General features: G+C 46.4%; 1 protein-coding gene across 1 annotated transcript in view; it reads left to right on the top strand.

The window, feature by feature from the left end:
• The first annotated feature begins 12,208 nt into the window (after nucleotides 1–12,208).
• TCF7L2 (transcription factor 7 like 2) overlaps nucleotides 12,209–14,502 on the top strand; it is a 189,456-nt gene continuing 187,162 nt past the window's right edge. The window contains 3 exon segments of the mRNA XM_036828248.1: nucleotides 12,209–12,902; nucleotides 13,180–13,246; nucleotides 13,456–13,580. Coding sequence (XP_036684143.1) covers nucleotides 12,714–12,902; nucleotides 13,180–13,246; nucleotides 13,456–13,580 — 381 coding nt within the window. The 5' untranslated portion in view covers nucleotides 12,209–12,713.

Genomic DNA, 14,502 nt, shown 5'->3' with positions numbered 1-14,502 from the left:
TTCATAGTTTATTACTTGTCCTGTTACCAACATTTCAGCTGCCCCAGGCTTTTTCGAGCCGCTCCAAGTGACTGGACAATGCATCTTTGCCACCATTGACTTGACAAGGCTCTTACTTGGCACAGGGACCTGCAACATACAAATGATCCAGATTTCAGTCTCTCTCGTTGAACCTCCAATCAGAGCTGCCTCAAAGGAGTAGCACTCGTGAGCGTGCTCTCCATCTCCCTGCCCAGACTCTGAAGGACAGACACGAAGCCCCTGGCGTAGAAGCAAATCTAAGTGGACTTTGCCCCTAAAGGGAACGTGAAGAGACACTGTGGGTGTGGCAGCAGCCACATGTAGATCTAGGCAGACCACGCAGAGCAAGATGCTACGTCGGGAGCTCCGAGAGGGTGACTGCCATGCTGAGTTCAAGTTTTAAATTCTTAGGATCTAGCACAATTCCTTAGCACATATGAAGATGATTAGTAATGACTGAAGTGAATGGAATTATTTAATGGTGATATTAGCAAACATGAACGTAGATTCTGTAGGATTATGAAGTTGGGAAATAATTTAAAAATTAATAGAAATGTACAGGGAATTCCCTGGCGGTCCAGTGGTTAGGACTCTGTGCTTTCACTGCCAAGGGTGTGGGTTCGATCCCTGGTCAGGGAAGGAAGATCCTGCAAGCTGCGGGGCGCAGTCAAAAAAAAAAAGAAAGAAAGAATAAAAGAAATGTGCATACCATAGTCCAGTAGTTCTAGATATGAAAAACGAAATGAAAATTCTTCTAGAAGGCAATCACTGGATAGGAGGATATCACTGTGACCTTGGAGTAGGTCAAGATATCTTAACACACACAAAAGCAATAACCATAAAGATTAAAAGCTTCTGTTCATCAAAATGTACTATTATGAGAATGAAAAGGCAAGCCACAGAGAGGGAGAAACTATCTGCAAAACCTCTGTCTGACAAAGAATTCATACCTAGAACATGTTAAGAATTCTTACAGATCAATTGGAAAAAGACAACTCATTTTTTTAAATGGGCAAAAAGACTTAAACAGGCACTTTCCTAAAGAGGACATCTAAATAACCAATAAGCATGTGAAGATGCTCAACAGCATTAGTCATCAGGGAAATGCAAATTTCCCTGTATACTCACCATAAAAGAGGGGAAACTGATAATAGCAGGTGATGCAACAGAAGTTCTCTGCACATTCTAGAATAAATTGGTTCAACAAGTTTGGAGAAATTTGGTACTATCTATTAAAGCTGAACACATACATACCCTGATGTCACCGGTATTTTAATTCTAGGTATATACCCAACGGGGATGTATTCAGATATTAACAAAAAGGAATATACAAGAATAATGTTTATAGTAGCTCTGTTTGTCTTCTAAAAACAACCCAAAGTTGCATCTATAGTAGAGTGGTTAAATAAATTCATATTCATTGTATATGTATATATTTATAATATACAATGACTAAACTTGTATTCATTGTATATTATAAATTTATATTCCATTGTACACAGTGGAATACTATACAGTAGTGAAAATGAACTACTGCTACATTGTTGACTCTCTTGGGCATAATGTTAAGCAAAAGAAGCCAGAAACAAAAGAGTACAATAAGGTATGATTCCATTTCTGTGACAAGAATAGGCAAAACTATTCTAGTGTCATAAAGTCAGAACCATGGTTGCTTTCGGGGTAGGATTGCTAGATAAAATACAGGCCACCTAGTTGAATTTGAATTTCAGATTAGCAACGAATTTTTTATTAGGAGTATGTCCTAAGCGATATTTTTATCTGCTAAATCTGGCAGTCGTACTTTGGACGGGGGGGATCTTGACTTGGAGGGTACACAAAGATTGCTTCTGTTGTTTTGGTAGTACTATTCTATTATCTTGATCTAGATGGTAGTTATGTGAATGTGCCCATTTCTAAAAATTTATCAGGGTGAATATTTAAGATTTTTTCACTTTACTATTTGAATGCTATACCTCAACAAAAAGTTTTAAAGGCTTTAATAGAGAGGCAGAGCGATATATGAAGAGTCAGGAGTCCTGGGTTCCAACTGAAGCCTTTATTGACTTGAGTGAGTTTGGTCCAGTTTTTCCCAGTCTCAGTTTTTTCATCCGTAAAATGGAAATAATTTTAACAGGAGCCACTCCTACTAACTCCATTCTATACAGAAGGAAATGGAAGGTGAAATACCGTGTTGGAGGCAACCCAGCTGGTGAGTGGCTTGACAGGTTCAAGGCCATCATTCTAGAACCCGTGTGGCTCATCTCCACACCCGAGTGCTTGCCTACTGGAAAGTGCTTCTAAGACTGTAAAAGACTCAACCCACGTAAAACTCTACTTATGATTTTTTTAATTTAAAGTTTTAATTTTAATTAATTAATCGATTAATTAATTAATCGATTAATTAATTAATTAATTAATCAGGCTGCATTGGGTCTTCGTTGCTGCGCCCAGGCTTTCTCTAGCTGCGGCGAGCGAGGGCTACTCTTCGTTGCAGTCCATGGGCTTCTCATTGTGGTGGCTTCTCTTGTTGTAGAGCATGGGCTCTAGGTGCGCGGGCTTCAGTAGTTGTGGCATGAAGGCTCAGTAGTTGTAGCACACGGGCTCAGTAGTTGTGGCTCGCAGGCTCTAGAGCGCAGGCTCAGTAGTTGTAGCACACGGGCTTAGTTGCTCCGCCGCAGGTGGGATCTTCCCGGACCAGGATTCGAACCCGTGTCCCCTGCATTGAAAGGTGGATTCTTAACACCTGCGCCACCAGAGAAGTCCCTAAAGTTTTATTTTTTTATTTAGCTTTATTGGAGTATAGTTGATTTACAATGTTGTGTTAGTTTCAGGTATATAGCAAAGTGATTCAGTTATACATATACATATATTCATTCTTTTTTAGATTCTTTTCTATTATAGGTTATAGAATATTGAATAGTGTTCCCTGTGCTATGCACTAGGCCCTTGTTGGTTATCTATCTTATACATAGTAGTGTGTGTGTTCATCCCAAGCTCCTGATTTATCCCTCCCGCCCCCCTTATGATTATTTAGGATAGGAAATTTTATTTATTTATTTTATTATTTTTTTTAGCTGTGTTGGGTCTTCGTTTCTGTGCAAGGGCTTTCTCTAGTTGCGGCAAGCGGGGGCCACTCTTCATCGCGGTGCGCGGGCCACTCTTCATCGCGGTGCGCGGGCCTCTCACTATCGCGGCCTCTCTTGTTGCGGAGCACAGGCTCCAGACGCGCAGGCTCAGTAGTTGTGGCTCACGAGCCCAGTTGCTCCGTGGCATGTGGGATCTTCCCAGACCAGGGCTCGAACCCGTGTCCTCTGCATTGGCAGGCGGACTCTCAACCACTGCGCCACCAGGGAAGCCCAGGAAATTTTAATAAAAAGTCTAGAGAGTATTTGCAAAAACTTAAGTGCTAGTGCATTTTGGGGAGAGACTAAACCTAGCTTCGGATGGGCAAAGGGGTCTCTGACACCCTCCCCTAAGAAGTAGAAGCGCTAGGAGAGCCTCTCGTCTACAGGAGATGCTCCAGCCCGGAGTGGCCAGTGGTCACCTTGACTGGACCAAGCCCCTGAAGCCCTCTGACCTGGAAATCCTCTCTTCCCTTTTGACCTAGCTCCTTCCTTTCTTTTTTCTTTAGCTCCAGGCAAAGCACTTCTCCTGGGGCCAGGGGTGGGAGGGTGGCGGGCCTCCCTCACCAGGGAGCTTGCTCTTGCTTAATTAGTGTTTGCAAAGGGCTGCGTATTATTAAATTACTAGACAATTGAGACGAAGCCTTGAGGGCTTTCGAAATCTGTACTGCCACACTCCCTAAATGGGTGGGAGGGACTTGCCTGGAGGGACAGGGAGAAGAGGTTGGTTGAAAACACTCTCGTGGTGGGGCTACCCACTTCCTGATGGACAGCACCACAAAGAGACCCTCATGAGTCTGCTGCCTGGCTTGTCTTTGGTGCTTGAAAGCCACCATTCCAGATGTGTTTGTTTTGAGTGCAGGCACCTTGCCTTTTTATAATGCAGCAACTGTTGAGAAGAGTAACTAGGAAGGGCAGAATAACAGTGATAAGAGCTAAGATGTCCTGAGTCCTCCCACAGTGCCAGGACTGTGCTAAATCCTGGCATTCCATCTCCGTCTGGAGAGGGGAGGCAAGAAAGGAAATCTGCCCAGTTGAAAGCCTCTGTGATCAAGGTAATTGTACACGTTATTTCATTGACTCCTCACCACTTAGATGTAGATATCATGCCCCCATTTCATAGATGAGTAAATAAAGTCAGAATGATTTATACACTGGTCCTAGGTCACATATTCGTACATGGCAGAGCCAAAATTTGAACACTTCTGGTGAGACCAAGATGCCCTCTTGTGCAGGGCATAGGTTCTCACCAGGGAGGTGGCACAGTTTGAAAAAACTCCCCAGGCCATTCTGATACAGGTCCCGATTGGCTGGCGGAAGAGGAGATGGTGGTCTCCCTTCACCGGTTAGAGAACTGACTTACTAAAGTGAGTTTATCATATTCCTTTCAGAGAGGGGGTTCACTGCACAGCAGTGGTTCTCTGGTGGCGATTTTGCTTCCTCCCCCACCCACAAAAGGGGACATATGGCAGTTTCTAGAGACATTTTTTTCCCATCACGACTTGGGGGTGGGGTTCCACTGTCAACTAGTGGGTAGAGACCATGGATGCTGTTCAGTACCCAACGACACACAGGACAGCCCTGCACAACAAAGAATTATTCAGTCCAAAATGTCTATAGCACTGAGGTTAAGAAACCCTGGCACTATTTTGTGGGGGGCTGTGAGGAAGGAGATAAATTGGGGAGACAATGCTGGGCATCCCCGAAGAAGCATATTTAGGGTGAGGAATGGATGGACCTTGAAGACAAGTGTTACCTACCTGACAATGTAGCAGAAGGGGAGGAGTGAGTCTTGCTTTAAAGGAAACTAATTATCTTTTTGCCAAGATCTTCTTTACACCCCCAGAATATCACAGAAAATTGGTGAGGGTGATTCTATTGTCGGATTGGCCCAGGAGCCAGTAGCCAAAGAAGACCTGGATTTGGAGTCAGGAAAGTTGAATCTCCATCTTGGCCTGGCCATTGCCAGCTATGTGATGCTGAGCCAACCTGGATCTCTTGAAGCCTCAGTTTCCTTACCTGTCAAATGGGGATAATTATATTTGCCCCCCTCACAAGGTCTTGTGAGTAGCAGATGGAACAATGTTTGAGAAAGGGCTTTGTAGAAGGACAATCCCCTTGAAGAACAGAGGATGCTGTCTCTGTGAAACCTGCAGGCAGATCTCTGAGCCCATTTTGGGTGGATGGGGCTCACTATCTATTTTTATATTAAAGGAGTGAAATGGAACCCTTTGTCACCCCTGTGCTCTGAAATTCAAGCGCGAGAGTAAATTTGACAAAAAGAGATTTAAAATGATATATCAGCGACTTCCCTGGCAGCCCATTGGTTAAGACTTCGTACTTCCACTGCAGGGGGCATGGGTTCAATCCCTGGTTGGGGAACTAAGATCCTGCATGCCCCGCGGAGCGGCCGAAAAATAAAATGGTATATCAGATGCAGTGTGAGCAACAGCTACCTTGAAATATCCCCAACTCGAGCAAGGAGAGATGGATGTGAGAAGGAGAAGGAAAGTCAAAGCCTTTATTTCTTAAAATAGAAGAGCATTATCTCCCCTTCTGATTAGGCAAATAATCCATGCCCAGTTGTTAAAACCAAACAAACCCAAACGAAACCAAATAGTATAGAAAGGTATAAAAATGTAAGTAAAAATTATCCCCAATTCTATCATCTAGAGAAAAAATAGTGCTGTTGACATTTTGGAGCACATCCTTTCAAATATTTTTAAGGAACAATTATACTTAAAAAAACAAAAAACAAAAAACTCTACAGTACATGCTGTTTTGTAGCCAGAAATAAAATAACATGAACACAGAAACTAACACACCATTGTAAAGCAATTATACTCCAATAAAGATGTTTAAAAAAATAATAATAATAACATGAACAGCCAGAAGATCCATTAGAAAGATGCTTCTTGTACAGAGGGGTATGTGAAGTTCCTTCAAAGAAGACAAGACTCCAAGACAGCAGTATCAGATCCTTCCCTTAGAAATGCCCCATCTGGCTTCCAGACAGTCATCACCTTTGCTGTTGGGGGGCTGGGGAGCTGCTGGCGGGATCAGGAGGGTCTCACAGGCACTAAGACACCAGCACTCACAAGGCCTCCAAACCCTGATGAACACTGGTAGGTCAGAGAAGGGAGAGTGGGTGGGGCCTCTGCTGATTCTGCCCAGCCCAGGACTTGGTTTTCCCTGGGAGCAGAGCCCTTTGCTGGGTGGGAGCGAGGAACATGCTTGCCTGTTCTGTGAACAGACCGTCAGGAGCCTGGGCCATCGCTAGAAAGGGTGGGAGAATCAGTGTCTGGGTACCCGTGCCTAGAGGAAGACCACGTTTCCACGGGAGGCGTTGCTGGGAGGGGAATCTGTGCTTCTTATGGGGTTTTGGGGTCATTATAATCTCTCCCTCTCGGCATCTTGGAACCTTTAAGAAATAACGATTAATGCCTTCCCTCCTGCTCTAGGTATTTACAGCGTGCCCTCAGGCTACCAAGAGACAGGGCTCGATCGAGATAACTCCACCGGAAGCCTTGCTCCTTGTTTCTGTGCTGCAGGCTGTTGTCTGTATACGATCCGAACTCACTCCGGACCCCGGAACTCATCATTTATCCTTCTTCCCTTTCCCTGTCCAAATGAGTGTTTCATTAGGAACTATAATCCACGAATATCATTAGAATTTACAGAAGCAATTGGGATTTTTGCAAAGCGGGGGGAAGCAGATTCTAATCCAGTCTCAAGTGATTTGATCAACATAGATTTAGACCTTCCTCAAGGACAGGCTGGGGCTTAAAGCTGCTTTGGATTCCTGGGGGAACCGAGCCTGAAATCTTCACACTCTGGACCTGGGAGTCTCCTTGAATCCTCCTCCATCCCATGATGCTTTTGGCCAGAAGCAGGTGTATCAGCCCACACCTAGATAAATTACAAGGAGAACAATGTCCCCTCCTGAAATTTCACCTGCTCTGTCCCTTGAACAGACGTAGACCACCTTATGAGATTGCTCAATGCTGGTGGACATCGTCCCCGCCTCAAGTTAAAGTACCCATGTCTTTGTGGAAGGTGCTTTGGTATCCATGACATCTCTGAACAGAAAAATGGGTTTGAGTGGGCAAGGATGTTCCCTGAAAAAGGATGGGGGTCACTGAAGCTTTTATTTTTTTTAAAAAAAGAAAGAAAAGAAAACCTCAGGCATTTTAATATGTTAAATACATACTCAATTATTAATTCTAAAGGCTTCTACAAATCAACCTAGATGAAACTTTTTTCACCTTTTTCCTGCCTTTTTTCCCCTTCTCAGGAACATTTAGACCTACCCTATGGCAATGACTATCTGGAAGTCTCTGACCTGTATATCAGGGTAGCACAAATAATTCAGCATAAAGCAGCCCGGTTCCTGTAGCTTGGCATTAGGATAAGTATATCTTAAGAAAGTTCTTATGCAGACTTGGCTTCAGGCAATAAAACGTCATAGACGTATAACTGTAGCAAGCGAAATTTCTAGGGAGCAAATTAGGCTGAAAACATCTTCTAGAGATGGCTAGAAAGGAAATGTACACCACCCCAAAGTAAGGCAAGTTATGCAGTAAATGTTTCATTTATTGGCCTTCTTCCATTACTATTAGGGTTAAAAGACATCTTGTCAATAAGAAAGGTATATTTATGGAGGACTGATGTCTTTCAAAAGGCTGCTCCTGTCACAAATGCCTACAGCGGTAGTGATCAGCTTATGAAGGCAGGTGATGAAACCCTGTACAAATGCATACATCTCCCCATTAACCCTTAGATCAATCATCAGGCATTATTGTCACTTTACCTGGACCTGTCATTAGCTGAAGCAAGGTGATCAAGCCAGACTCTTCAGAAAAATGCCAAAAACAGAACAGTGTCCCTCAGGGTTTCAAGAAGAGGGTGTGTGCCTTTCCGAGTCCCTTGATAGAATCATTGGGGGAAGATAAAAGGTTGCCTGTGAAGTGGGCCCTTTTTGCCTACCCCTTCCTCCTGCTAAAATTGAAAACTCTCAGGTGTCCAATTTTTAGTGTTCCTAGGTTGGCTAAGGGAGTAGCTTTCTTCAAGATCCAAATAAGGAACCATCACCCACGCAGAACAAAAAGCAAACAGAGAATCTCACAGTGGAATCAGGACTTTGGCTTCTCAACATTTCCCCATTTTATAGCTTCCTTATGTTTTCAGATTCTTTTTTTGGCTTCCTCAGTCAGCACACTCCCTGCATAGCTAAGTCCAACACAGTGGGTAACAGATCATCCATCTTGGAGCCTGGATCTTTAAAGAAAAATCACACAGAACACATACACATATGTACGGAACACCGTCTAGGTTTAATTACTAGAATCTTGCCAAGTGATTGGGGAAGCTGAATATGGTTGTCGACATGTATTCTCTACTTCTCGTGAATCTAAGAAGACTATCCTTGTTTTTCCTAAATTCTAAATCCAAACTTCCAATACAGTTTGTCCCTTTTGCTGCTATGCTGGTGAGCCTCTTAGCATAACTGGGGTGTGGGCTGAAACTATGGAATCATGGATTTTCTGAATGTTAGAAAGGACCTAAGAAAGTATCCAGTCCAAACACCTCACCTGTCAGGTGAGACAGGACAAAGGGGCCATAGGTAACAAGACCAACGGCCAGCCTGTTTCTGCCATATTCCTTCAAGCACAGTCCCATATCTCAGAGGACATCTAGCACTCTGCCATAACGCCCCCCAGTAGGGAATTGATGCCTGAAAAGTGATTTATATAAACTGAAACTTCCTTTTCACGCTCCCCAATAGGGACGAACAAGGAAGTACCCGTGGGAGAGGTAACCTATTCACTTAATTTTTGAGGCTAAAATGCAGATTGCTAATATCAACACAGGTCCACAGAGATTTAATAGAGGGATGGCTGAAGGGGAGGAGAAAACAGAGAAGTGAAGAAGCAGAAGGGCAGTGGATGAGGAGGAGGAGAAAGCAAGGAGGGTTGAGGGACAGTCTACTTACAGCTCAGGACCTGGGTTGGCCCCGGGAAAGGCTTCCAAGGGAAAAGGTCCCAGCTTCTCCTCCAACCTGAGCACCCCCCAATATGCAAAACTCCTTGGCTCAGGCTGAAGTCAGAACTGGTCTGGTTTCCTCCCCGTGTTTAGAACCCCTGCTATTTGGGCAGAACTCTTGGTCCTATAAACCAGGAGTCAGTCATCAGTAACTAGAGAGAGAAGTAGCCTCAACACCGGGACACAAGCCAACTGTTGTTTAAAATTTCACAGCAAATCTACAAATTACATGTCCAGGTTGTGGGCCAACCTGACCTTTTTAAAAAAAATATTGTATTACCTTGCTTTTTGTCAATTTCAATTTCACACCCTCCCCCCACTTCTCCCCTATCCCCGCATCACCTGAAGCCCTTTCAGAGACTCAGGGGTAATTGACCCTCTGAGATCTTGCTGGTCTCCCCAAGCCTGTTTATGGCACAAAGCAACAGGATTAAATGTGGCACGTGGGCTATCATGGAATAACTTTTAATTGCTTAATTAAATCAGAGATTTAAAGAAGGAAGGATTCAAGAGTTTCCTTTGAACGAGAAATATAAGGATATGCCAAAATGGATGAGGTTACTAATCATCGGCAGAAAGCCCTTAATATTTACATATGATAAAAACGCAGGCCAGGACATTAAAAACAATAAGTACATTCTTTAAAATTTCAGTTCAGTATATTTATGAGCTTTCATTATCCAGGTAAGTCCTATAAAGGACACAGAAGACCTCAGTATCCAATTTAATTCAGATCAGCTTTAGACTAAAATAAAAGAACCACTGCACAGGACAAAGAAATTGCCACAAAATTGAGTTACCATAAATGTGTTCCCGTTTAAGTAAATAAGCCTTTAAAACAGGCCTTAGGAAAGTCTACGCTGTACACAGACTCAGGCACCTAAGTATACAGGTGACAATTAGCAAGCGTGAAAAGCTATGGTCATTTGCTAAATGTGTAAATCTAAAGGCAACCAAGTGAAAAGACCTAAAAAAAGGACACTGTTAAATCCATTTGTACATGGATTTAACAGTGAAGCATTTCATTCTTCATGTTTTTACTTGGTGTCTTGAAATAATCCCCTTTCTGTCTCCACTCACCCTCTTAGAAACTGTGCCCGCCTTATTTATTTATGAAGTCTGAAGGTTAGTCCTACCTGCTGAGACTAATTAGCCCTGTGCTTTGTATCCTATGCAATCCTGTCTGATTAAAGGTACACATTTGTTTTACTTCTTTTCAGGCTCCTTCTCACTCTACTTCTGATTTTCTGATTCATATTAAAGCTGGGAGTTAACAGTGATTCTCCTCCATAGCCCTCCCCCATGCCCCCACCACATTTTTATTTTGCCCACATCTTACTCTTTAGTGTGCAAATGTGGTTATGAATTTTTCTCCAGTGCAGGGGAATGCATTGGCCTTGTCAATCTCGGTATCATCATTTTTAGTAGTGTTCTTTCTGAGACCTTAGCCTATAAAACAGTTTTGCTGAAAACCCAAACTCTCTAAATATTACATTTAAATTTGCTTTCTTTTGGAAAGCTTAGGTGCTGATGGGCCAGCTGAAAAGCAGGTGAGATGTTTTTTTAAGGGATGGGTGAAATAATTTAGTTCATCATGGGCTCCAGACCAACACTGTTCCAAAAAGACAATTTGCTAATTCTTACTGACTTCTTTTTTTCTGGTTCTTTCTGTCCCCTTTCACCTTGTAGATTCCAGTCCACTTCTCATTGGATATTTGCAAGAAAATGAGTGTTCTTGCCCCATTTTCTAGGGACACCGTGTTTTGGGACCCAGGCCTTTCCCCCTTCGACATAATTTTCTTCCCCATTTTGTAGCAAATCAATCTGCTCCCCAGGAGAGAGCCTAAAAATCAACAAATACCAGCCTCAAACCTCAGGTTTTCCATCTCCTCCCAGAGGTCTTCCAGCATCAGCTGGGTTAGCAATTTCCTGCCAGAGCCATCTACATCTTGATTATTTGGTCAGTCTTTTGGGGATTTCATTTCAGACCCCCTTCCAGAAAGACTCCAGACCCAATGATCCCAAGGGTTGGTGAACTTTCAGTTTTGTTTTCCCTGGCGGTGTTAACGCCCAAACTTTTCACCTCCGAAGTCAGAATGGACTTTGAATCCTAGCTTATTTCCTACCACCTCCAAAGTCAGTTTAAAAAAAAAAAAAAAAAAAAAAGAACAACACTTTACATTGAAAAGAATCATGTATTTTTCCTTAAGGATATTTTTAATGCCCTTGACAAACACTACAGTGTTTGATTGTTTTTTGGATAAAAAGTCATCTTGGCATACTTATTCTAGTGAAACTTAAGATTTAATGAAATGATTCACTATTAATAAACAAAAAAGGGGAGGGAAGACCTCGTGGGTTAATAGTTTCTTTCATTGCAGATAACCAGGAACTTTGCCCAGCCCTCCACTTCCCCAAGCTCTCTGAAAGTGGAGGGTTGATCTCTCTCTTTGACCACTTCTCTTACATCCCGCCCAAGGGTGGCTGATTCCATTGCTGGCTTAACCACTAAGCACCAGCCCGCACCCCTTCCCCACAATACTCTCCTCCTTTCCCCCTTCCTTAAGACTTATTTCTAATATTTCTAAAGTGCACTTTTTCTGGGCCTCACCCCATCCCCGCCCCCCAAGTGGGCTTTCCTTCCGCCTTCCTCGGCTCGGATTCCTGACGCGGTCGCCACCCCCTTCCCCTCCTCTCCTACTCCGCATTGTCTTTCTGAAGCCACCCCCCTCCCGGAGCGAGTCCCCGTTCCCTCGCCCAGACTCCCAGGCTCGCACACACTCAGCGCAGGCCTCTCCCCCTGCACACTCCTCCCTCCGTCTCTCCCCCCCCTCCCCCCGCCCCTCTCCTCCTCCTCCTCCTCCTCCTCGTCTTCCTCCTCCCTCTCCCGGCGCCCGAAAGGATCATTGTTAGCCGCCCCCGCCCCGCCCACCCCGGCTGTTTATTTATGCAGACGTCACCGGGCCGGCCCCGCCCCCCGGCATCTCATTAAGCGAGTGTGTTCCTCTCTCCCTGTCAATAATCTCCGCTCCCAGACTACTCCGTTCCTCCGGATTTCGATCCCCCTTTTTCTATCTGTCAATCAGCGCCGCCTTTGAACTGAAAAGCTCTCAGTCTAACTTCAACTCACTCAAATCCGAGCGGCACGAGCTCCTCCTGTATCTTCGGCTTCCCCCCCCTTTGCTCTTTATATCTGACTTCTTGTTGTTGTTGGTGTGTGTGTTTTTTTTTACCCCCCTTTTTTTATTTATTATTTTTTTGCACATTGATCGGATCCTTGGGAACGAGAGAAAAAAGAAACCCAAACTCACGCGTGCAGAAGATCTCCCCCCCCTTCCCCTCCCCTCCTCCCTCTTTCCCCTCCCCAGGAGAAAAAGACCCCAAAGCAGAAAAAAGTTCACCTTGGACTCGTCTTTTTCTTGAAGTATTTTTCTGGGGGGGGGGCAAAACTTTTTGGGTTTTTTTTTTTTTTTGGCTTTTCTTCCTCCTTCATTTTTCTTCCAAAATTGCTGCCGGTGGGTGAAAAAAATGCCGCAGCTGAACGGCGGTGGAGGAGATGACCTAGGCGCCAACGACGAACTGATTTCCTTCAAAGACGAGGGCGAGCAAGAGGAGAAGAGCTCCGAAAACTCCTCGGCAGAGAGGGATTTAGCTGATGTCAAATCGTCTCTAGTCAATGAATCAGAAACGAATCAAAACAGCTCCTCCGATTCCGAGGTAGGAAAAGCCCCTCGGGCTGGTGGGGTTCTTAATCTATTTCCTGGGCTTGGCAAATGTTGCTTAAAGGGGAGAAATCGGGGCTGGGGGCGGCGGCGGGGCGCCGCGGGGCCGGGCGGGCGGCGTGTGCGTGTGGTGCCACCATTGCAAAAACTTGTAACCCTGTTTTTCTCTCCCACCTCAAACCCCCCCACCTCGCTGATTCTTTTTCTCCCCCTTTTCCCCCCTCTGCGTGGCGTTTGCCCCTCGCCCTCCCCACCTCCACCCCTCCGGGAAGGCGGAAAGACGGCCTCCGCCTCGCTCCGAAAGTTTCCGAGATAAATCCCGGGAAAGTTTGGAAGAAGGTGAGTACGCCCCGCGCGCCCCGCAGCCGCCGGGAGCTGTCCCCCGGGCCCGCCGCGCCGCGCGCCCGGGCCCTGCGCCCCGCTCGGCCGGGCCTTGCGTCGGCCCGGCCGGGGCGTCCAGCCACTTGGGGCACTTTCTAAAAAGTTTCTCTTCGCTCTCTCCCGCTCCGCGCGGCCGCCGCCGTCCCCTCGCTGCCCCGCCATGTTAGCGGCCAAGAGGCAAGATGGAGGGCTCTTTAAGGGGCCACCGTATCCCGGCTACCCTTTCATCATGATCCCCGACCTGACGAGCCCCTACCTCCCCAACGGATCGCTCTCGCCCACCGCCCGAACCGTAAGTGCCTCCGCGCGCGACCCCCGCCCGCTGCCCGCCCGCTGCCCGCCCGCCCTTGCCTCCCGCCCGGCCCCGCATGCGGCCCCTGCCCTGCTCCCTCCCTCCCTCTCCCCTCCCTCCTCGCCTCCTCCCCTCCCCGCCTCCCCTCCCCCTCTCGTGGCCCAGGCAGCCCGAAACTCTCCAAACTTTTCTGCCTTTTGTGGACTGGATTTGTTTGCACTTCGCCATGTTCTTGCTTTCAGTTTGTTGCCTCGTGATGTTGGGGAGACTTTCTTTCCAAGCAGGGCTTTGTTGGTTGGGGGGGAATCAGAAGAACTTTTTTTTGCGCTCTGATTCCCCCCGCCCCCTTTGGTGGTGGTGTTTGTTTCTTCACCCTGGGAAGATGCCTGTGTGGCTCTATCTTTTCTCCCTCTCCCTCTCTCTCTCTTCCTTCCCTCTTCTGTGGCGTCTTGGGCTTTCCCCGGTTAACCCCTTGGCTGCCGCTGCCGGGGACTGAGTGAATGGGCTGCGCCCGACGCGCGGGGTAGAGTGGATTGTCCTCCAGGCGTTGGACTTGAGAACTAGCGGGCGCGCGGAGCCCGGGGCCTTGGAGAAGCGCCTCGCCTTTCTCTTTCGGCCGCTTATTTGTTTAGCTTTCTAGTGGCGATGGCTGGCTCTCAGCCCTCCTTCCCTTTTCCCCTGGAAGGTCACGCTTCCAAGACTGGTTCCACTGCAAACTTGGGGGCTCTGGGCTTCCTTTTCTGGGGCCACGCCGCAGGGCCGCGAGCGCCCTGGGCGCCGTGGCGGGCTCGGCTGCCCGGCGCGCTGGCTGCGGGCTCTCCCGGGCCGCGCGGGGTGGAGAGGCCCCTGTGGCCGCGGGTTTTGGTTTGTATGCAGCCGGAATGGCCTCCTCCGAGCGGACTTGATGTATTTCTAGGGAATT

Source organism: Balaenoptera musculus, chromosome 16, assembly GCF_009873245.2.
Source record: "Balaenoptera musculus isolate JJ_BM4_2016_0621 chromosome 16, mBalMus1.pri.v3, whole genome shotgun sequence".
Taxonomy (NCBI): Eukaryota; Metazoa; Chordata; class Mammalia; order Artiodactyla; family Balaenopteridae; genus Balaenoptera; species Balaenoptera musculus.
Note: the sequence above shows the minus strand (reverse complement) of the source record. Positions and strands in the feature narration are given on the sequence as shown.